This window comes from Polypterus senegalus, chromosome 10 (genome assembly GCF_016835505.1).
Source record: "Polypterus senegalus isolate Bchr_013 chromosome 10, ASM1683550v1, whole genome shotgun sequence".
Lineage (NCBI taxonomy): Eukaryota > Metazoa > Chordata > Cladistia > Polypteriformes > Polypteridae > Polypterus > Polypterus senegalus.
The window spans coordinates 67,415,623-67,441,280 of NC_053163.1; the positions used below are offsets into that span (position 1 = coordinate 67,415,623).

Sequence of the window (25,658 nt, forward strand, 5' to 3'; positions counted from 1 at the left end):
AAATATTGAATCAAATAAAGAGAATTTATATATTGCCCAATTCTGGTAACCACACTACACTAAAAGCACTACATTTTGTTCCAACCAGCTTCTGTTTTTAATTGGGCCCTGAGCTAATTAAGTGAACTGTTATTTCCCAGATTCTGTGTTTTGGGAACAATATAGAAATTAGAAAACTGAGTTTGGTAAAAAAAATATGGGAATAATATTTTTTTTCTTTTTAACAATATTTTCATTTTGATTTTCATTCTATTATTTCCTGGTGTTCTAATTTCTAATTAGTGGGTCTAACACTAAAGTAGTTGCAGCCTTCCATGATTCAGTGTTGTTTGCCTGGGTGTCGCTCTGCTTGTTTTTAATTGTCATTATTAAGATACAATGAAGGGAGCAAACTGCACAGAGAATGGGTAAGATATAATGAAATCAACAAAAGGGGGATAAGCATTTAAATCTTTAGGAAAAATGGAAATATTTCTAAATGTCTTATAAATGTAAACTCATGTCTCTATGCTTTCTTAATGCAGTAGAGAAGAGAAAAAATACAAGCTAATTAATTGAAATCAGTGTTACCAGTTGTCACTGATTATGAATCTGGTTGAAGCAAAAACCTGAAGTCACAGTGGGCCCCTAGGACCGATTTTGAGAACCCCTCTATTAGAGGAATCTGTGAGCAGAAGACACACCATTCTCTATGGTCCAGTGACCCATGTCCTGCTTACAGAGGAACTGAAGCATTATGCACATCCGAATCTACTTATCGGAGAGCAGTCAAGACAGGTGATGAAACAGAGCAGCTGTTTAAAGCTGAATCTCTGGCTAGGATGTTGGACATCTCTGCGTCCACAGTTTTTGAGGCTGATCCTCCAATTAGCTTTGAATGACCAATTCTAACTGAGATTGCACAGGTTTGTGAGCCAGGTGAAGGCAGGGAATGCTGCAGGGATCTGTGGTATCCGGGGTAAACCTCTTCATCCTGCTGCCATTGCAAGCAATCCTTGCTTCTATTTGGGAGACGGGGGTCATCCCAACTGACTGGAAAACGGGACTTGTCGTCCTTATCTGGAAAGAGAAGGGTGGTCAACCTACTCTCGGTTATGGGAAAATTCCTTGCTAGGGTTATCTTCAAAAGGATCCGTGATCACTTGCTCACCTGCCAGTGACGGTAGTAGTCTGGTTTTATGCCTAAGGAGTCTACAATTGACTGCATCCTGGCATTGAGGATTCTCATGGAGCGCAAACAAGATTAGCAGCAGAGTTTCTTGGCAGCCTTTGTCGATTTTCGTAAAGCATTTGACTCAGTTGATCAAGCTGCCCTGTTGCTTTTAAATTATTATATTTTGACCTTGTGACAGTGAGTAGGCATCAGTGATATTCCTATTCATTTATCTGAATTTAAAACTCAGGACACAAATTATTTGTTTTGAATAAGCAGGCAACCATACAGTTAGTTTCTACAAAACACATATGGTTTGACCCATTTCTGCAGAGAAAAATGCATGGAGTTAATTTATCTAGAGCATTTGATCAGAGCTATCTTCATGAATAAATTATAGATGAGTAAAAATACACAAGAATGTGATTCCAAAAGTATTTGCTTTTATTAACATCAGACTTTGCCATTTAGGTCTGTGAAGTTTTAATAGGAGGCCTGCTTAAACAACAGTGAGACTAGTAGGAGCAGGATTTTGCATGCCATTGTAAGGTTAAATTTGATTTCCACATTTTAATGACTCTGCATTGCATTCTTGATTTTGATCCAGGGTCACAGCATATTGTTTAGCGTCTTCCATGAAACAGCAGTCCATCCTTGTGGCATATCATTCCATGCTGTTGTTTTATATTTTAATATAAAAAGACATAAAAATTAAAACATTTTAAAAGTACAATAATCTGCAGCTTGAGACAAACAATATATTTTAGCTGCAGTGTTATTGTGATCCACATATACTGTAGGCAAACAAACAAATGATTTCACTCATTCTGTTCACAATTTGTAACATGCAAGACCCTAAGACCTAAGGATCATATTGAACCTGCTGGCAGTCTATTCAAAAACTGTACTAATAACGACTTTTCATTTTTGACACTTCTCTTTTAAAAGCTATCAGGGATGATTCTGCTTCTTATCAAAACATGTCATCTTCTCCCAGAGGGACCATTGCGTGTTGAGATTAGCCTGTTCATTGTTAAGGGAGCTTTCTCAAACTCTGATCAAAGAAAATGAAAGCACGTGAAGAGGCTTGTTCCAAACTCTGATGCCCTTTGGTAAGACGATTCCACTTACAGTGCTGAGGTGGAAAGAATCATTTTAGCTGGGATTCAGACATGCTTTTCGAGACATGTTCAAAGTTGCTAAGACACAACAGGACAAGCACAACTGTCTGCTGAAAGCAAAAGTGCTTTGTATTGGGCTTTACAAAAACTGAGCTACTTAGTTGTTCAAAAAAGACTGCTTATTGGGTAGAAAACTATCCTGTGTTAATTTCACAATGAGGGAACAACAATAGAATACAATCAATTATTCATACTTCCTCTAATTACTCTATTTATATTATCAAGTCTTTAAATTTTATACAAATTTCTTTAACTAGAAGCTGTGAGATATTAAATGGAAAAAAAAGTTTGTTTTTGTAAATCTGGAAAATAATGAAATAATGCTCTATATAAGTTGAAAATTTAAAAATGAATGTAAATGAGTAAGTGCTTATACTGAGTTTAAATGCCTTTCATGTTGCATCCCTCCATCTTCTGAATCCATTGTTTTCCATTTCAGGATTTCAAGCAAACGTCAGCCAATGTCAGCAACACTAAGTGTAAGGCAATATTTTCCATCACAGCCAACACTCATTTACATATCCATGGGACTAGTTATTGTCACCAGTCTCCCTAACACAAAAGTGTTCGAACTCTGGGAGGAGGCATAGAGAGATTGTGGGAATCAAAACACTGCACTCTCCTCACTACTTGATTATTTTTTTTTTGACTGGTCACTTTAGGCAAAATTGTGTGGCAAAGTTTTTAGGCAAATTATTGAAAGGGATGCAGATATTGCCTTGGTCAAAGTCAAGTGATTGACAATCAGGTTTAAGGGATCTTCCAGGTCAATAACATTCTTGGATACTTGAAAATTCTACAGTAGAAGATTTTCAAATATACATTTTCTTGTGAGGTCTGTTTTATCTTCTATGATAGTCATGATGCTGCATTAATTGTGCCACCATCTTATGAATGTCATGTCATGGGTCATATGGCACTTATATCAAATGTATATTCATAACAATTAGATAAATAAAATGTCAGCACTAAAGTACACTGTAAACACAAAATGGCAGTGGCCATAAAATTGAGAACACAACAGGAGGCACCCATAAATGGCAGACATCACCAGAATTCTGATAACAAACATAAATACACAAATAAAACAAAACCAGAATATTATCCATTTAATCCTGACACTTCTATGTTGTCCCTATATGTTTCTTTTTTGATAAATATAAATATAATAAATATAAATATATATATATTTTTAAACCTTACTGTACCTGAACTGGATGGATGGCAATTGGCATCATTATATATTGCAATTGTGAATTCTTGGTGCTTCAGGAATGAGGGAGGGAGTATGAACATTTTTACAGTTTTGGAATGCTTTAATTTATTTTTTAAAAGTTGCTCTTATTCTATAAGATTATTTATAAGATGTTTAAATTGAAAATTAATTATTACAATGGCTCTCAACAATATAGTCTTCTATAGACAAAATCAGTGTGGCCTAATTTCCAAAGTATTAGATTTTCAACCAAAAGGCTTTTAAGTAAAATAATACCAGTGCTTCAGTATGTTACAATAAGCAAGTTGGTTCATGTTTCAGTGATTGTAGCATTAAAGTGCTTGTCTCTTTAAGTTTTAGTTTACTGCTCCTATAAAGCACTTTGGTATGATGGTCGCCATCAGCGCTGACGCATACTTGCATGCAGAAGGAAATACAATTAAAAATTGTCCTGAATTACTTTATTTGCAGTAAATGTCTTCTGTCATGACTGGAAAGCTTTCTTCTCTGTCCAGTGACCTATATTTAAATAGGGTTTTCCTTGTATTCTATTAAGATGTAAAAATGTTATTGAATATGAAAGATTGCTAATTTGCCTCAAGATCAAAGCATTTTTTCAGTTGAATTTGCTTCCAGAATCTTATTACCTATTCTGCTACGCCCAAATCATGGTGCTTTTCTGTTGAGTACACAGAAAAAAACATGCATGTTCTGCATTATGAGATGTATATTTTATAGCAAAGATAACTGGTTTCCAGCTTATTGGGAATATCCTGTTTATCGTTTACGTATTCATTTCCATTTGTAGAATAACTACAGTGAGTAGTTTAGCAGCAGATCCTAGTTTATATACGTGGTGACTTGATCACTAAGGAAATGATACCTTTTATGCATGATGATATCTCAGATCCCTTTAGTCTTACATATCCTTATAAAAGGATCAGTTGAGGAGAAAGTGCATGTTTAATTTATTAGGTAGCCAGTGTGATGTATTGGTTAAGGCTTGAGGCTGAGGTTGTGGGTTTAAAATCTACAACTGACACTGTGTGACCATGAGCAAGTCACTTCACCTGCCTGTGCTCCAACTGGAAAAACACAAATGTCTTGAATTGTTGAAATGTTGTAAGTCCCCTTTGATAAAGGCATCAGTTAAATAAAAATTATTTAATTTCAGGATTACTGCTGCTATAGTTTATTTCTCTTGTCTCCATATGTTATGAGACAAATAATGTTCACATAATTAAAATATACAAAAAATGTTCTCATAAAGATTTAATACAGTATGAAAACAATCAATTATTTTAAAAATACTCTGAATCTGATTTAAGAACCTCATAAACACACAATGTAATACGAATATACTGTACAAATAAACAGTTCAACAAGAAAACACACATTGAACCTTTTTTTCTATTCACAGAAGCAATTGCCTCTACAAAATCAGTTGATGTAAATACAGGTTACCATAGGACATAATTTATGTAATGTTGTTGACACAGTATGTGATTTCAAGAATAGAGTACTTTTTTTGGCCTAAGGAAAAAGCAATCGGTTTCAGATTTCTGTTACTGTAGACATTCCTGTGTAAAATATACTGTACATCCATAACCTAATGACAAACTCAGAAATGAATTGTTAGTGATTGCTTATGCACACAAACATAATCTGCATACAATGAGCAGTATAACGTGTCAGTTATAAATAAAACTATAAACCAGTCTATTATCACTACTACCAACAGCAGCACAAGTTAGTTTGAAGCCAGAATACAATGTAAACCCCAAGATAGTGCAATGTTGACAGTTTAAGATGAGCCTGAAAAAATCTTTGCATTCCATCTAAATGTGAAACATTGAATGAAGAAAGCTCTGGTAGGTGAGCATTAGCATGATGTGTTTCAAAGTAGTTAAATGTGGAAATTACAAGTAAAAAGGGCAAAAGACAATATTCTTCAGTGTGATCGGTGAAGATGAGATCTCACAAAAAGACTGGAGTATGGGTTAACATCACAAAACTGAAGAACAGATCACCAAAAGTTACATGCCATTGATTGATACCTATGACAGCACACATTAACATTTTTAACAGTAGTAAGTTTGGCAGTTTACAAGATCACAGAGTGGTAGCACTAAAATTTTAACAGATAATAATGAGATTAAAACGTAAGTCTAATTTCTTAACCACTGTAAAAAGGTTCTCTTGCTACAGTTTTAAGGAGCACTTTGAAATTAAGATAGAAGGGTGTAAGTTCTGGATATTTAAAACTTTTCTATAGCCTTCTTTGAATATGTTGTACTTTGGAATTTGATCCGGGGTTTCACAGCCAAGTTCTGTATTTTCTTATTGACTGTAGGCTTTTATTGCAAGCAAACATGACTTCTTAAATTAAGCAGTCCTCCATGGGCTAAAGATGAGTAACTGAAACTGTGCAGGACATTTCTGAGTAGACTGCTGTTTTGTCAAGATAGCTGAATGTTTTTGTTTTTGTTTTTTTAATATGTTGGATAAGCATAATTGTATTTGTTATGACTGTGTGAAGTAATGACTATGGAACTACAAGGAAATAACCTGTGTGGGATATTTATATGTTAAGATAAGGATCATGTATTCAGCGTTATGCTTTTACCAATTACAAATCAAAATATTTTGAAAATACACAAGTTGATAAATTTACCCAAATTTACCAATTGTACAACATTTTAAAAGTGCAAATATAATTTAAACTTGAAAATATCACACTAATAAAAGTTAAAAAAAAGTTTTAAGTAGCTATAATTCACAAAATAATCCATAATTCTGATAATTAGCTAGGCTACAAAAAGGACATAGCAGCACTAGAAAAGGTCCAGAGAAGAGCGACTAGGCTGATTCCAGGTCTACAGGGGTTGAATTATGAGGAAAGATTAAAAGAGCTGAGCCTTTACAGTTTAAGCAAAAGAAGATTAAGAGGTGACATGATTGAAGTGTTTAAAATTATGAAGGGAATTAGTACAGTGGATCGAGACTTGTATTTTAAAATGAGCTCATCAAGAACTTGTTAAGGGTAAATTTCGCACAAACATTAGGAAGTTTTTCTTTACACAAAGAACGATAGACACTTGGAATAAGCTACCAAGTAGTGTGGTAGACAATAAGACGTTAGGGACTTTCAAAACTCGACTTGATGTTTTCTTGGAGGAAACAAGTGGATAGGACTGGCGAGCTTTGTTGGGCTGAATGGCCTGTTCTCGTCTAGATTGTTCTAATGTTCTAATTTCCAGTACCTTTAATAATAGGTGGTCAATATTAAGCTGTATATATTTATAGTGGGAGCTATAAAGTATTTAAATACCTGCCCCTTTTGTTTTGAACCAAACAGGCTCTTCTGTGCCCTTATTTCATCTGACTTAAATAAATGTGTGCAGTTTGTATGGATCATCCTTAACAGCACCTTTTTATGTGGAACTGGAAAAACCCGCAAACACATTAACCATGAAGGCACTTTTCTTTTCACAGCAGTAAAATACTACTCTTTGCCCCAGTGGATAGATAAGCATACATTTAAATGCAGAAAATCTGTTGGTTTAAAACGGCAAATGCGGTACAGAGGTACTTGGAAAGACTAATCAAGGTTAGCTATCATAAGGCACATGACACTGCTCAGTGAGGAGTTTATTGATAATTGTGCCATGAGAAGGCAGGACACAAAATACATTCTTCATAAAATTGGTGTTTAGTAGATTTCAGTTGTTTCAATATTTAGATTTTTGCTTTACTAGTACAGTTTTGTTTCACATGAGCACTGGATAATAGATACACTCTGATATGCAGTGAACTGTTTAATATGGAATACTTTTAGTTATAACAGCTGGCATTTGCATGTTTTAATTGATTCTTCCTTGAATGAGTGGCAAAAACTATCTTGATTTGCAGGTTGGAAATGTGTATATACTATATATTGAAGTTTGTAAAGGTTTGTTTACCATTTTCCTTCACGCTCATGTGTAGGCTTGAATTATTGACAGACTTAATGTACACCTTCTATGCACTTCTTGCTAACTCAAATGACAACAAAAAATGGATGGATAAGATATGGGTTGCGCAAACTATTACGATTAACAAGTTTTGCTCATTTGTTTGTGTTTAACTCTGTACTTTGCTCAACATGTGACTTGTATGTCTGTAATAAAATGCAGTACAGCACAATAAAAAGACACCAGCTATGAACATAATGAAGAAGTGGAGGCATCATCTCTGTGAAAGTGATCTGTTGTGCAACTCTTCACCAGTTACAAGGGCAAATGAGTACTGTGCTGATTGATAACCACAACCTCCTAACCAAAACTTTGTAATTTAATAGGTGAAATGAGCGTGTTATGATTTTATTTAATATCAAAAGAAAGCTTTAGGGTGTTTGCTTTGCTTTCTCAATACTTACTATATATTTATAAATAAATAACTTTATATATATATATTTGTATATATAATTCACTAAGCAGCCGACCATGGCATGCAAGACAGAGACCATGGGATACGCACAACAGAGCCACACATGCCAACTCACAGAGCCCCGCCCACCAACTCTAAGACCATGGGATACGCACGACAGAGCCCCGCCCACCAAGTCTAACCCTCTTCCCGCGTCCACCCTCGCTCTCGAGGCATGCGCACTGCCTGCTCATGTGCCCGCACGCAACACCTCACCAAACACAGCCTCAGTCACTTTCGTCTCTGCTACAGTCCACTTGCACCCGTGAGCCACGTTGACTTTTCATTGTTCTTTTTGGTTCTGGCTGCTTTTCTATATACTAAGTCGACCATGGCATGCAAGACAGAGACCATGGGATAGGGATACGCACGACGGAGCCCCGCCGGCCAACTCTAACCCTCCTCCCGCGTCATAGGATATGCATGACAGAGCCCCGTCCGCCAAGTCTAACCCTCCTCCTGCGTCCAGCCTCGCAAACTGTTTTACATGCTGCATACAGCAATTCCCATCTGCGACAAACATGCTTCTTCTTAGATTGACCTACAGGAACAGGGAAAACCTTTGTCTACAAAAACCCGATTCATACCATACTAAGAGCATAGTGTTTTTGTTGGCTTGCCCGCCCGCCTGACTGTTACCAGCATTCACTACAATGTACTGGAGTGTAAAACTATTGCAGCTGCTACCTCACAAACTGTTCTTATTCCCCGGATTTCCCTGACCACATCAGATTCAAATTTGCCTTTTACTTTTACACGACAATTTCCTGTTAGATTGGCCTTTGCAATGACAATTAATAAGGCACAGGGCCAAACTTTCAAAAAGATATGCCTGTATCTGCCAAAACCAGCTTTCAGTCACAGATAATTGTATGTTGCTCTCTCCAGAGTTACATCTTTTCATTCACTCACAGTCGTATCCTCAAACCCACCCCTTTTGGACAACTGTGTCTTTCAGGAAGTGTTCACCCATCAATAAATAATTATGTGGCGTATGGCTAGTACTGTATATATATATTGCTCCAAAAAATGAAGGGAACACCTTACAAGTCTACTGAGCTCCAGGGTTATCAGTCTGTCCAGTTAGAAACAATAAGCGATTGTGAATTTTCTTCTGGTATCTCATCCATGCTCTTGAGACTGTAATGGGAGACACAGCAAATCTTCTTGCAACGGCACATATGGATGTGCCACCCTGGAAGTGCTGGACTACCTGTGCAACCTCAAGGGGCTGCAGGTACCGCCTCATGCTACCAGTAGAGAAAAGGACGCTAGCAAAAAGCAAAACTAGACACAAATCAGTCAAGAAGGATAAGGAGGATGTCTTCCTGTTGCATTTCTAGTGTACTTGTTGTCACTTTCATTTGCACCAATGCAGGTGAAGTTAATTCAGAATTGCTTATGATTAATATTCTTGATGCTTAATTGACTTGCTGTTAGAATATGATGATTAAGTGTTCCCTTAATATTTTTATATCACTTGTTTTTAAATTAACTTTCTTTATATTAAACTGCTCTTTACGGAATTAAATAAATACAGACATATGAAATGATAGTTGTGTGCCCCAGAGAAAACCCAAACTCATGGAATTTCCAGTTTTTTTTAATTAATTTTTTTATGACCTGGACTGGACCTGGAATTCAGTTTCTTGACCAGTTTCATTCGGTGTGGAGTTTAAACATTCTTCTCAGGCCTTTTTGTTCTGCCTAAAGGCATTGTGGTTTCCTTTGACATGCCAAAAACATAATATTTACAGTAACTGGAGACTGTAAGTTGCCCCAGAGCTAATGGTGTATGTGTTAGTTTCTATGGACTGCTCCCTGTGCCACCGTGATAGATCATGGGTCCATGAAACCCTGTAATGGAAAAAAAAAGTCTTGAAAAATCAATAAATTAATAAGCAATTTCTAAATGACATTTCTTAATCCTTCCATTATCGAACCTGAATACCAGAGTGGGCTACAGTATGTGCTGGGATTCCAGTCCAACACAGGTTACACTTATATTAGGCATTCGGAAGCACCAGTTAAGCTAACACATGTATTTGAAATATGGAAGGAAAACTGAAGTACCCAGCAGAAAACAATGCAGATCTCCAGAAATCTATCTGAGCTGGAGCTAAGACAGAGGAGCCCTGACTACTGCTCCTCAAGGAAACCTGGTTACATTTCTTTCTGTGTTCCATTTTTAATGTGGTGTGTCTTCATATCCTTTAAAAGTAACATTCTAATAATTGACGCTTTCAAGAAATAAAAACAGTAGCGAAGGGAATTCCTACAGTATTTAATAAAGAGAGCAAGAAACATAATTACTAAGCTATTTTTAACCAGCCTTACTGATAGAAAAGCATGCAGTCTAAACACCTACATGCACTGCTGCAGGAGAGTAAATACACTAACCATAAATATTCAGACTGTGTTAATCTAGTATGATAAGCATACTTTAGTATAATTTAATGCGTTTATCTGGAAACCTGACTACCAAAGATTAGAGATTTCGGTCTAACTTTAAACATAGCAGTTAGGCATGATTTTACTGGTTAAATAAATAAGATGTCATAGCAACAGGCGAGATTAAAATACAGAAAGTGAGTGGTCAAAACACTTTCTAGACTTATTTTTGAGTTAATATTACCAAATTTCAAATCATACTGTTCAGGCCGAGCCAGTTAGCTTATCTGGATGTGCTAAAGTAAAATCAAGATGTGCTAAAGTGTTTGCGTAAATCATTTCTGTTCAGTATGAAATGTGCAGTATTGATGTTACTGGCAATGTCTTTAAGTGGCATGAGTGAAGTCTTAGCATGCTGTCAAATTTCTTTAGAAAAATATTCTGTCTGCCTATATATGTAAACCAATCTGACAAACCTTGATTATGGAATAACTTTACCGAGTGTCATGATGAGGCTGTCAGTGAGTACCATATATCACAATGTTTGTGCATTTTAATTGTGTGAGACTTATCATTATCATTCCTTTTGTCCGGTCTGTCAGAATAAAGACAAACATTCACTAGTATCATTCTAAGTACTATATATCAGGCAGAAACTGTAGTATCTCTGAACTATCTCAATACGTTATTTTTTGTGGGTTTTTGATTTCTTTTGTTTACCATACTGATATCCAAAATTGAAAAAAAAATCCATATAGTTCATCATTCCAATTTCCATCATTTGTAATTAAAAGGAATTTTTGGACTATATTATTTTTCTAATAAGAGTGCCTCCCCAGCAAACATTCTCCATAAAAAGAGTCTTAAGAATTTAACCTGCTAAAAATATTCTTTAATTTATACATTATATTAAAAATTACAGTTTTAACTGCTTGATATCTCACAAAGTGACAGTTAAACATCTGTAGTTACAGTTTGTGCATATCACAGGGGGTTATATCATTACCTCTTAAAATCTTTATCTGATATTGTCTCTATGTTGAGGAATTTGAGTGGGTTTACTGTAAATGCCAGAATCCTAAAACTGTCCTTCAATTTGCTAGATTTCCATATAAGCCATTATGTCTTTTTATTACCTCATCACCCCCCAAGTACCAAACATGAACTGTGTTTAGTAGAAAGACAATTCAATATCATATTTATAAAATGCCACATAGCCTGTCAGATCTATGGTTACAGAGAAATGGCGAGCCAATTAGGTACACAAAAACCATACTGAAAAATGTAAGGAAGATCAATTGACCAACTAAAACTTTGTTTATAGTTCATCACTTATGTTCATTTATAGCTAAGCTAATGAATTGTGGCTTTACAAATGTAAAGGTCTATTGAAAATGATTTGTAAACAACTGTAAGAACTAAGTTTAAAATGGATGATGAAGATGATATACATTAATTTAGTATATGAAAGGGCGGCACAGTGGCGCTGTTGCCTTGCAGTTAGGAGACCCAGGTCCTCCCTGTGTGGAGTTTACATGTTCTCCCTGTGTCTGCATGGGTTTCCCGGGTACTCCGGTTTCCTCCCACAGTCCAAAGACATACAGGTTAGGTGTGTTGGTGATTCTATATTTTCCCTAGTGTGTGCTTGGTGTGTGTGTGTGTGCGTGCCCTGTGTTGGGCTGGCGCCCTGCCCGGGGTTTGTTTCCTACCTTGCGCCCAGTGTGGGCTCTGATTGGCTCCAGCAGACCACCGTGACCCTGTATTTAGGATATAGTGGGTTGGATAATGGATGGATGGAGTATATGAAACATGTCATTAACTTACGGTGCTTAAGCCTAATCTTAACTCATTAGTAGCAGTTAACAACTTTCATAAATTATAGTCTGAATCTGAAAATCAGCTGAGTCACTAGCAAGTGAGAAACTGCAGTTATTCTCAACCTTAACTTAATCTTTTCTTTTAAGATGTTATCCCACAAAACCAAATGTAGAATTATTCAGTTAAAAATATTAGTGTCTATGTGATGTGGAGATACACATATAACTTCAGTGGATGGTGTGTTCTCAATTTTTCAAATGTAAGACTAAAATTTGGTCAAGTTTTTCTATGGAACCTGGTTACATTTCTTTCTCTGCTCCATTTTTAACATGTCTATCTTCATTATGTACTACAAATTAAAAATAATGAACTATTACTTCATTACTAAAATATGATTATCAAATGTGTATTTAAAATATTTTTATCCTTTTATTTTCATAAATGGATTATTTGTTTGTACCCCCATTAAACAAAAGACATTTTTTGAAATTTCATCTAGACTTTATTCAGCTTAAAAATCTTTACTCGTATTTTGGAAATATTGGTTTATTATTTGGACTGGTGAGGAACCTTTTTTAATCAAGATCAACTGCTATCAAATTTTTAGGTCAAAAAATGTTCCCACCTAATAGAATTTTAAGATTACAGCCAAATGCTGACTGAAAATCTTTCTATTTATATCCTTAGAACTGTCAAATCTGTCATTTTCCTAATTAACTCATAACTAACGGTTAAGGCTGAGCAGTTTATGTTACACCATTACTCTAAACTGTCAAAAATTTCATGTAAAGATTCTACAGTATCCCTGTTTTCATGACATATAACGCAGGGTTCAGTTAGAATAATTATGTACTAAATGTAGTTTAATGTACAGTGAAATTCTTACTTGCATATCTGCAAGTAAGTGCAAACTATTGTCAGTCGTTGGTATTGTGATTAACAAGAAGGCATTAAAGTGCATCATTTTATTTTAATTAATTGAAAACACATATCAGCATACCTAAGGTGCTGTTTACTCTAGTTTTTTACCCAGTACTCATAACTCCAGCATGTTTACCAAATATTACTTAATTTTGTATTATTGCTGCTGAAGTAAGGATGGAAAAATATGTTCCATTCTGTTGTATAAAGGAAAGGTATGAGGTGAAGTTTTGCTTTACACAACATCTCTTTGCTTTATTTTATCATATATTTGAATGCTTCATTTATGCTGTTAAATATGCTGTATTTTAGATTTTAAAGTAGTACTCCACTGAAGTTATTTCCTTTATTCTCTCTACAGACTCGATCAGAGTTGGATAAATACCTCCATAATACAACAGCATCCTTAGTATCTGTTGTCCCGGATAAGAAGTACAGACGAGAAAGTGCGTCAGTTGTAGATGAATATTTTTCTACAGAGAAAACATCTCCATACAGCGTTAATATTAATGTGATCCTTCCCAACACTACACATTTACGTACTGGCCTCTACCGGCCCACTAAAACCTTCCAACAGATGAAGTCAGAACCCGAGGCTTTTCCGCAAGCTACATCGTCCAGTTCTTCAGCAATGCAGACTCTCCCAGATTTCACCTCAGTGTTCAGCATGCCACAGAGTATGAGTAACATTTTCATCAAACAGGAAAATCTAACTGATGAACTTCAGATTGGGCCACAGCAACCCCAGGTCTATCAGCTGCCCATCAGTTCAAATGATGTAACAATGCCTATGTCTACCAGCCAATCAAACAGCAGTAACACCATGCACACACTAAACTGTGTTACCATGACCAATGGCACTGGAATCAAGCACTTTCACACTCCAGTGAGGACCCAGGGTGGTTTTGTACCTCCAGGCCAGTTTTACCAAGCCCCATCATTAAGTTTACCTCCTTCCCCACCAAACTCTCAGCCTGGGAGCCCTGAAAACCAGCCAGAGCTCATCAACACTATGTCTCCACCTCCTCCTTATGAAGCCACACTGGGTCTCAAACTGATGCATGGACAACCCCATCTTAACATCCATCCTGGAATGATTAGCAGCATCACACAGGCAAGCACACCACGCTACAACAGACGCAATAACCCTGAGTTGGAGAAAAGAAGGATTCATCACTGTGACTTTCCAGGTAGGAAAAGAATACAAAACCATGTTGCAAGTAGGATTTGTGTTGTAAACTGTATTTGCTATCATCATTATTCTAGAATAGCAGAATGGATAACTGTTGGATGTAGGAGGGCTACACTCATTTGAAATTACTTAGACGTTAACTTTTTCATTCACTGTTATGATACAGTTTATCTGTCTGTCCATGTTGAATATGTACCTTCTCAATATGAGACATGTTGTGCAGGTCTTCTGTGTTAGAAATTGGGAGGCATTTTGTCCATCAGTCTACACTTCCATAATAACAAAGTAATAACATGTTTTCTGAAAGGTTTACACATTTTTTAAAAATCAAAAACAGAAATCTTTCATTCATGTAAGTTTTCAGATCTTTAATTAAGTTCTTAGTAGAAGCCCCTTTGGCAGAAATAATAGCTTTGGTCTTTCTGGTAAAAGTCTTTACAAGCTTAGAATATCTGGATATGGGCAGTTTATCCAAGGTCTGGGCATTAGCTGGGCTGCTCAAGGGCAGTCATAGACTTGTCCCAAAGCCTTGGCTGTATATCAGGTCATTGACCTGCAGAAAGGTGAACTTTCGCCCCAGTCTGAGGTTGCATGAACTCTTTAGCAGGTTTTCTTCAAGGACCTCTCTGTGTTTAGCTACATTCCTCCTTCCCTAAATTTTGACTAGCATCTCTTTCCCTTTCAGTGAGAAGCACCCCCAAAGTTACCACCATGCTTTTTGGTATTAGAAAGGTGATATTCAATGTTCAATATTCGATGTTCAAGTTTTGTCTCATCAGACCTGAAAATCCATGCAATAGTCAGCCACTGTACTATAAACACCTTCTTTGATGGAGTGCTGAATCTCTGTTAAAATGACCTTTGGGATCTTGGTCACCCGCCTTACCAAGGCCCTTCTTGCCAGTTTTCTTTGTTTGGCCAGATATCAAACTCTAGTATGAGTTCTGTTGGTTCCAGAATTCAGTTTCACACTAATTTGAAACCACTATGTTTCTGGGTGCATTGAAAGCTTTAGAAAAGCTTCTATACCCTTGCCCTGATCTGTATCTCACCACAGTTTGATTGTCTACGGTGAGGGCTTTGAACTGCATGGCTTGGTTTTTGTCCTGACATCCAATATGAATTGTGGGACATTATATGCACAGGTGTGTGCCTTTCATAACTACTGTATATCCAATCCCTTCAGTTTCTCACAGGTGGACTCCAGTCCATTCAAGTTCTATATATATTTCAAAGATGCTAAGTAGGAGGCTCCTGACCACAATTTGGAGTGCCACAGCAAAGGATCTGAGTATTAACAATTAATAAATTGAAAATCTTTCTGATAAAATATTTTCACTTTGTAATTATTGAGTGTATAGTAATGTGCCAAAATGGCAAATTCAGCCATTTAAAATTAAATCTACAATACAATAAAATGTGCAGAAAGTAAGAGGTCTGAATACTTTCTGAATACATTTTATATACTGTATTAAAATCTAATTTATAGCAATGCTAAGAGCACTGATGCAATTCCACATATTATGTGGGTGTCTTGTATCATTTAATCCATCCATCCATTCTCCAACCCACTGAATCTGAACACAGGGTCACGGGGGGTCTGCCGGAGCCAATCCCAGCCATCACAGGGCACAAGGCAGGAACCAATCCCGGGCAGGGTGCCAGCTAGGACGCACACAAACGCCACTTTAGAATTGCCAATCCACCTAACCTGCATGTCTTTGGACTGTGGGAGGAAACCCACGCAGACACGGGGAGAACATGCAAACTCCACGCAGGGAGGACCGGGAAGCAAACCCGGGCCTCCTAACTGCGAGGCAGCAGCGCTACCACTGTGCCACCCTCTTTTATCATTTAAAGTAGGCTAAATAATGTAGCCATAACTGGCAATAGTCTATATTGCTCAAAAATATCCTAACACCTTAACATGAAAGATTATGGGTATGTAAACATTTACCAGTTTGTATGCTAGTTATACTAAAACGTCAGATTATTTCCAGCCTTACCTTTCTAGCACTGTGGTTTCCAGTAAACTTGTTTAAATATGTGTAATACTTTTTTTACATTTCAGTATTTCGCTCCACTATCACAGTTTGAAATGCTTGAAATGTGTAGAATATGGATGTTTATTCACTATAGTTAGATTTTCTTTATTTTCTAAATATCTGTTTCCCAATAATAATGTGTATGTTTTTATTCAATTCAGCTAAGTTTAAAGGCAGAGTGGTGGCTTTGAGGCTAGGGATCTATCTGCACTACCAATCAGAAGTTTGCCAGTTCGAATCCCGTAAAATGCCAAAAGGGTTTCTGCTCTGTTGGGCCCTTGAGCAAGGCCCTTAACCGGCAATTGCTGAGTGCTTTGAGTAGTGAGAAAAGTGCTATATAAATGCAAAGAATTATTATTAAAGGAAACTACTTTTGTTTAGTTTATTTATAAAACACATTTAAAACAACCAATGTTCACCAAAGTTCTGTACATTGAAATAAATATGCTTAAAAGAGCTACATGATAAGGTTAAACAAAAGACATAAAACATAAATCACAATAAAGATGTTAAAGGAACCAATTCTAATTAAAAGCCAAAAAGAAAAGATGCTTTTTTAGCTTGGATTTAAAAATGGCCACAGTTGTTGCAGACCTGACATAGGCAGATATATTGTTCCAAAGCCTGGGAGTAGCTGTTGCAAAAGCATGCTCACTTTTAAACTTTAGCTGAGTCCTAAGAGTGTCTGGTCAGAGACTTAAATTGTCAAGATGAAATAGAAAAGTGTAAAATGTTGGAAAGACAGAAATGTGCTTATCCATTTAGGTACAAACAATAACACCTTAAAATGAACCAAGTAACAGAAGCCAATGAAGGGAGGCTAATATAGGAGAAATATAGTCACGCTTACGTGCACCCATCAAAAGTCTAGCAGCATCATTTTTGACCAGTTATAGATGACAAAGAGATTACTGGGTAACTCCAGTGAATGAATTACAGTGCCCTAAAGCAAGCTGCACATCCTGAAGATACAGTGTTCGCCTTGATGTTTTTAAAGATGGAGTAACACCATTAAAGTTTATACAAGGGGGCAAAACCTTGGAATGCGTTCCTTTCCATTATATAAGACGCTTAGGCAGATAAACTGAGACTGAAGTTGAGACTTAATAAAATAGTATGTCTTTAGACTGGCAAGCTGGAGGAGTCAAGTTAGCATTGGGAATCCAGTATACGATACACTAGAAAGCTTCCTCTTTCATATGGTACAGCAGCACCAACTAGTTATATGTTTTTTTCTTTACATTATGATTATGTATAGCATTTACAGTATAATATAGGAAAATTCAATTTAGTTCAACTGTGTGAATATTCACAACCATCTAAGGTAGTAGGAGGTTGAGAGTTAAGTTATTCTGGTCTCCTGGACATAAATGTTTGCTGGAAGTAGCTTATCTCCAAGTATTTAAGGTGCTAATGATGAATCAAGTCCAAGATCAAACCTGAAATTGATCAATCACATAATAGATGAAACTCATTTGTGGTGAAACACCCAGGGAAGCCCCAAGATGATGCTATTATAAGATTGGGACAAATGTTATCTTAAGCCTTTGTTAGTCATGGCCATTCCTACTTCATATGAATTGTCTCTCTCACACCTTTTACTCCAAGCAAACATGGAGCTTGGATACTTATCAACAACAGCAGCAGAAAACACAACATCGTACAACACATGCTTTTGTATATTGTAGTAAAACGCCTTTTCATATTACCCTAACTGCAAGGAAAAGATCCAAAGAATGAAAAATATATTAGAATACTTATTTATTAGAGTATAATTGCACCAGATAAAGACAGCACAGAAAGTAACAATCAAAATAAGCAAAAAACAACTGCTGTTTTAACCACAGGGTGTGATCACTGACTCTCAGAAAGAATGGCAAGCATTGCCATACTCTCTCTTTCTAGACCTCTGTTCACACTATCCCCTGACAGTTAATTGTCCCAACTGACCTCTCAAAAGCCTAAAGTGCCACTAGATTGCAGTGACCAAGGGATACTTCTGAGGCATTCAATGTAACTAAGACAGGATTCTGGTGGCTGTGTTATTAGAACAATCACTGGCAGTCCTTTGTATTCACACTTTAGAAACCCTTTTTTTTATATCTCCGAGTGTGTACCCTCCATAATATGCAACCAGATTTCCGTAGTTCCAAATGGGAATACTTTGTTGCCTCCTTTTGGTGTGGGTGAAATGCACTGGCAATCACTAAGACCCCTTATCTCATTTCAGTGTAATGGGCGCAACATTTAAACAAGCAGTACGCAACATCCCATGGTGGTGCCCATTCATCCTCGCTAGTATGTGTAGTAGTTCTCAAGTCCCCAGAGAGCTTCCTTCTGTTAGGCATATCCTATATTGTATCTCATTGAACTTGGACTTCCAGCACATTTGAACAGACAACTACAAAATACACAGATACTGTATCTGTATAAGTAGACTAAAATAAAACAATAAATATAATTCCCTATATTCTTGTTCATTGTCCACCGATGTGGCAATTGGCAAAATATTAATTAATGCAACGGATTATGTAAGACAATGCAAAAATAAAATGTGACCTACATTGTGTTTATGCTAAATAAGAACTAGGATATAATCAGAATAATACAGTAACTTGACACAAAAAATATTTATCATTGCATTGCACAGTCATAGCATTTACACAATAAAAAGGCTCCTATCTGCATTTAAACTCTTTGTAAAAAGAGTCCATCTTCCCTGCGTTTTAATCTGTGCATGTATGCTTTCCTGTAGACAATGGGTGACTGAAAGTTAATTTTCAATAATCTGTGAAACTGACATGTTGTTCTGTTCTGCAGGCTGCACCAAGGTTTACACCAAAAGCTCCCATTTGAAGGCACATCAAAGGACACACACTGGTAAGATGAGACCAATGTTACACCATAACAGTGATTTTCGCACTGATTATTGCTTCCTTAATGACAGTGAGCAGTTTGGTGTGCTTTTTTCTTCTTTTTTCTTTTTTGTCACAGAATTCTTATTTCTTTCTCAGGGGTTTTGACTGATGGTAGTTTTATTTTAGTTGAGGTGGACATTTTAAAAGGTATTAGAAAGTTGTGCTGATGATACTGTATCTTAATGAACATAATGGTGGAATGTGTTGCATTATTTACAGTTATGTGATTACTGATGTATTCTGTAGCATTAAGGTTTATGTTAGATGTTCTTGTTTTTAAAGAAACCGTTAAAAACATTACAGGCATCTATTGTAATAAAACAAGAAAATAAAATCCTAAACTAACAGAGTGACGTTAGTCATTATAATACTCTACAAGTTGTTTGAACTTTGCATGCATGCCTACACATGTCCATGGATAACGTGTCAATTCAATGTACATTTTTAACTTGGAGGACAACTGTAATGTTTGAGCCAACAAGAACGTATTGTACCTGTTGTTGATTAATAAAGAAATACACTTTATCCATGGGAAAGAAATTTATCAGTAGTTAAAAAAAGAGTCCCTTCAGACATGACTTGGCTGGTGTTTAGTGGCTTATTACAATGAAATATTCTGAAAGTGTTCTTCTATGAATAGGACAGCAGTAATACTTGGAAAGAATACAAGTGAAAATGCAAAAGAATATCTCTCCTCTTGAAAGGGTTGCTTCTTGCTTTTCACCTGTAGAAATAACAGCAATAAATTAGTTAAATGTGGCACAGTGGTTAGCACTGCTTCTTCATAGCTCCAAGAATCTGGATTCAAGTCCAAGCACACTGTTTCACTTTGTGTTGTTTGCATTGGTGTTCTGTCAGAGTGCTGACATCTCCTTTTATACCACAAAGCCTTTTAACAGGTTGATTTCGTCTATGCATTATAACATTATGAGTTAACCCAATTAAACAATCCAGTAAGACTTGTGTCCAGGCATTGGTTGATTTGTGTTTGGAAAGAGAGGTTTGGACGAAACAATTTAACAAAATAAATGGAGACATGGATTTTTTTTTGTTTAATTTGTATCACTTAATTCATTTAATAAATATTGCCGTTTAAAAACTGACAGAGTTTAAGTTAGATTTTCTGACTATGATTTGTGCATTCATCTATGTATCTTTTGCAGCATATTTTTGTCTATATGGCTTTCCCTTTTCTTTTTGACTTTTGTCTGCATACTTCTAATAGTGTGTCTTGGATATTAGTCCAGAGTACAGAAAACAGTTCTTGTACAGAAAAGGTTAGTAGCAGACAGAAGAAAACCCTTTTGAACCCAATGGTTTTAGTATACTAACACAAGACGCAGGAGCCTCATGCAGGAGAAATATGCACAAGGCATACTGTTACAGAAGAGGTGGAATAGTTGACCCCAAAAGAAAATAACTCAGTCCTTCTCTTAAAGATTATGATTTGAGTTTTTATCTTAAAGAGCAAGACTAGCAGCTCTGAGAAGGGGCACTCAGCTTGGGAAATGAGTTCCATTGCAGTACGCATGGTAAACAACTACTCGCAGCGGTCAACTGTCAGTTTTTGTTTTTTTGTTTGTTTTTTGTTTTTTTTGTGCTTTATGCTGCTGCTAGTGAGTGTTTGTATTCGTCACGTCTCTTATTATAGCAAATGATGAGAGTCCATGAAAAGTCATCTGGCTTGTATGTAGATCCAATAAATTTGTTGTTTTTTCTGTGGGCAGAGGCAGGTTAAGCTATACTGCACAAATGTAAAGTTTCTGGTTGAGGAGGATTTAATTTGGATCCAACTAGTGTTTATGCACATTTTGTTTCAGTCCACAAAGAGAGCGATAACTTTCCTGGTATTTTTAAACTTGAATATAGGACCATATTAATATATGTATTCATTATTCATCCATCCAGTTCAGGCTGGCAGGAGCCAATCCTGGGAGCAACAAATGGAAGATGTAAACCAAACCTGGAAAGAACCTTGGTTCATCACAGCACTCATTCACTCTTACACCTGCACTCGCTCATACATGGCCAATTTAGAGCCACCAGGTATCCTAAAGCAAGGATATTGTGCAAGGAAATTGGATTACATAATGAAATACCAATGTAGATACAGGAAAAAAGTATAAACTGTGCACAAAGATAGCTCTGATGTTCTAAGACCGCAACACCAATCACTGTGTCACATTGCATTTGGCATTCAGTTTTATTATTGGTAGTATTTGTGCTGCCATATCTTCCCCATTATTCAACCATTTTGATATCTGTACAAGTTTAGTAAGGGTTCCTAGAAAATGTTATTTGTGACATACTGCATTTGTTTGAGATCATGTATATTTAGAAATACTGTAGCAAACCACAGGAAGAGTAAAGTAAAAATGAAAGTGTTTTTAGTCATTTTGCACGTTTGATGCTCTCTGCCCTTTCGTACTATGATCATGCTATAACAGTAGAACTTCACATCTCAAGCAGGTTAAGTAATTTCCGGAAATGGCCAGTCTGTTTCTGTGCAGAAAACCAAAATGTCTATTAACAATGAAGTGAATTAATTAGTTTAGGGTGAATAGAAAAGCTCCGGTCACGGTGAACTTGACAATAACCTAGAAAGATTTTACTGTATGAGAATATTTCTAAGACAATAATCATTTTTCTGCCAAGTACAGGAGTTGAATGCTGCTGCAAGTAATAGTCCAAGGTGGCCAGATGTTTGATGTGGTGATTTCTCTCAGTCTGTAATGGCGCTTGGTAATGGTTTGGCGCCTTCCTTTTTGGTTTCTCTTTGGATTTATCTGTAAAATTATCAGTTTCATAAATCTATTTGAGTTCAAATTGCTTAAATGTCTTTATATACTATATAGAGATCTATACTGTTTATGGTAATGGATGGCACACCTGGACTGGCATTTCAGCCAGGATTGTACAAGGATCCTTACCTGGCCAGTAGGCCAGTATAATGGAAGGACTAGGGGTTATGAACACTATTAAGTATCCTCTCCCCCCATATGCTCAGTGGCAGCCCTCGTGGCATGCTAGAGCCTGTTGGGTTTCATGTGGGCCTCCAGGGGTAACTGAGGGGATTAACAATCCCTACTTTTCTGGATTTCCAAGTGATCTGCTTCCATCGGACATTTGCCTTAGTTACTCACATTTCAAAGATAAAAGGAACCATCTTGCCACATCCGGGCAAGTTGGAGTCGGGTGAAAGTGGCCAATGCTTGCCTGGAGGAGTGGAAGGAGAAAGAGAAAAGGAAAGAAAGGGATTGTGTTGTCATGCTTGCAGCCTTTTTACAAGGTATTTGATATAAATAAACCTTTTACTTTTACCGGAACTGGTGTCTGTGAAGCTGTGTCTGAGGTTTGGGGTGCTGCAATGCTCCCTACCAGTCACAATATATATTTATATATTCTATATAATATACTATTTTTCAGATATTTCTTTATTAATTTTACTGAAGAAAACAGTAAAAATTAATCTTCTGAAAAAAATAAACAACATAGATAGCTATATTATCTTGAAAAGGTGACTGACTGGCGAAGAGCAACACAAAGATGTCACAAAACATATCCAGACAAAAGTTAAAACCACACGATAGTAGAATACCATGGCGAAACAGGTGCACATTCATGATGTCAAAGAAGTGAAAGCTCCAAATGGTACCATAGTGAGAAATAGATAAAGAGGCACCCTGGGAGGAACCTAAGGAGATGCTGGAGAGCAGACTACCCAGTTTTCACCTAAGGTGTCTTACCGAAGTGAACGAAAGAAAGTGGGTGGAGGGCTTTTCAGTGACTATATTTTTATTGACATTTTGCAAGTGAATGGCAATATTTGCAGACATTATAATTAATTGATAAAGCCCGAACTGTAAACAAGTTAAAGGAAGATAAAAAGACAATTAAAATAAGAAAGAGAGAGGCTAAATAGCTCAGAGATCAGAATCTGTTGTCACAAAGAGTAGACAGCCCTGGTTGTTTTAGGGCTTTACCAGTTCCATATATGCAGGGTAACATGGCGCTGCTGGAGGGAGTTCTATCATAGGATCACTGAAACCAGAGTACTGTTTAGTTGAACAGCTAGAGCTGCATTGAGCCCTGAGTCAGGAGGAGTTTGGGTGACAGGCAAACTGTTGGGGTAATAAAAATCAGTGCTGTATGTTTTTATGTGATCTAGACAGAAGGAGACAAAGACAGAAAATAAAAACAGATAGTGTTTTTGTACATTTTCGAGTGGTAGCAATGCCATTTCACCAGATACACAAAAGCAAAGAAGAATAAAAGTTGGTTCTAGCAATGAGTTTTACATTAATCTTTCCTTTAAGTTAGTTCTTTTGTTTAGTTTTGCTTTGAGTGATTCAAATAATAAATGCTCTAATTTTTCATATATTTCAGTTTCCTAGACATTAGTCTGGATGTTGATATTTTCAAATTATGTAAGTTTATTTAAATATATAAAGTAACTGGCCTTTATTTATTGCTTAGTTTTTGTGAGAAGAAACATTCATGGAGCACTCCTGTTGATACAGTACATGAAATATGAAAGTCTTTAGGGCTAATAGTAATAAATTTTATTTTTATAATGCCTTTCCGCGGCATGGTGGCGCAGTGGTAGTGCTGCTGCCTCACAGTTAGGAGATCTGGGTTCGCTTTCCAGGTCCTCCCTGTGTGGAGTTTGCATGTTCTCGCCGTATCTGTGTGGGTTTTCTTCCGGCGCTCTGGTTTCCTCCCACAGTCCAAAGATGTGCAGGTTAGGTGGATTGGTGATTCTAAATTGGCCCTGGTGTGTGATTGTTTGTGTGTGTCCTGCGGTGGTTTGGCACCCTGCCCAGGATTGGTTCCTGCCTTGTGCCCTGTGTTGGCTGGGATTGGCTCCAGCAGACCCCTGTGTTCGGATTCATCTGGTTGGAAAATGGATGGATGGATAATGCCTTTCCCATGTAAGACCCTCTTCAATGCTCTTTCTCTTTTTTATTCTTTCTGTTTCTCATTCTCAGTTGGGTCCATCCTTTCAGTTGATTCCTGGCTTTTTGATATCTTAGTAGAATATTTGGGGAGCAATTTTAGGTGCTATTGTAGGGACATTTCTTTAAATGGTGCTTTGTTACTGGTGGATCAAACAGTAATAACAGTGAGACTTCTGGTCAGTGGTCCCACCCTGTTTTTTGTGTCCATTAATTTTTTCTTATAAGCCTCAATAAGCACTCAGATACCCCCCTAATCCATTTCAGACAGCTCTCTCAGTAGCCCTTGGTTGCAAGGTTTGAACCAACGCTAGGCAGAATGCCAGTCTGTTTCAAGGCACATTCATGCAGACCCACTTTGACTCCTACAGGGCCAATTTAGAGATACAGTGCATCCGGAAAGTATTCACAGCGTATCACTTTTTCCACATTTTGTTATGTTACAGCCTTATTCCAAAATTGATTAAATACATTTTTTTCCTCAGAATTCTACATACAACACCCCATAATGAAAACATGAAAAAAGTTTATTTGCGATTTTTGCAAATGTATTAAAAATAAAAAAATTGAGAAAGCAAAGTACATAAGTATTCACAGCCTTTGCCGTGAAGCTCAAAATTGAACTCAGATGCATCCTGTTTCCCCTGATCATCCTTGAGATGTTTCTGCAGCTTAATTGGAGTCCACTTGTGGTAAATTCAGTTGATTGGACATGATTTGAAAAGGCACACACCTGTCTATATAAGGTCCCGCAGTTGACAGTTCATGTCAGAGCACAAACCAAGCATGAAGTCAAAGGAATTGTCTGTAGACCTCCAAAACAGGATTGTCTCGAGGCACAAATCTGGGGAAGGTTACAGAAAAGTTTCTGCTGCTTTGAAGGTCCCAATGAGCACAGTGGCCTCCATCATCTGTAAGTGGAAGAAGTTCGAAACCACCAAGACTCTTCCTAGAGCTGGCTGGCCATCTAAACTGAGCGATCGGGGGAGAAGGGCCTTAGTCAGGGAGGTGACCAAGAACCCTATGGTCACTCTGTCAGAGCTCCAGAGGTTCTCTGTATAGAGAGGAGAACCTTCCAGAAGGACAACCTTCTCTGCAGAAATCCACTAATCAGGCCTGTATGGTAAAGTGGCCAGACGGAAGTCACTCCTTAGTAAAAGGCACATGGCAGCCCGCCTAGAGTTTGCCAAAAGGCACCTCAAGGACTCTCAGACCATGAGAAACAAAATTTTCTGGTCTGATGAGACAAAGATTGAACTCTTTGGTGTGAATGCCAGGCGTCACGTTTGGAGGAAACCAGGCACCGCTCATCACCAGGCCAATACCATCCCTACAGTGAAGCATGGTGGTGGCAGCATCATGCTGTGGGGATGTTTTTCAGCGTCAGGAACTGGGAGACTA

The 25,658-nt window shown here is 37.1% G+C and overlaps 1 protein-coding gene across 2 annotated transcripts in view; it reads left to right on the forward strand.

Moving 5' to 3' along the window:
- klf5l (Kruppel-like factor 5 like) overlaps positions 1-25,658 on the forward strand; it is a 63,950-nt gene that overhangs the window by 19,813 nt on the left and 18,479 nt on the right. For both annotated transcript variants that reach the window (XM_039765893.1, XM_039765892.1), the window contains 2 exons: positions 13,509-14,337; positions 19,205-19,264. In XM_039765893.1, coding sequence (XP_039621827.1) covers positions 13,509-14,337; positions 19,205-19,264 — 889 coding nt within the window. The remainder of the gene's footprint in view (positions 1-13,508; positions 14,338-19,204; positions 19,265-25,658) is intronic.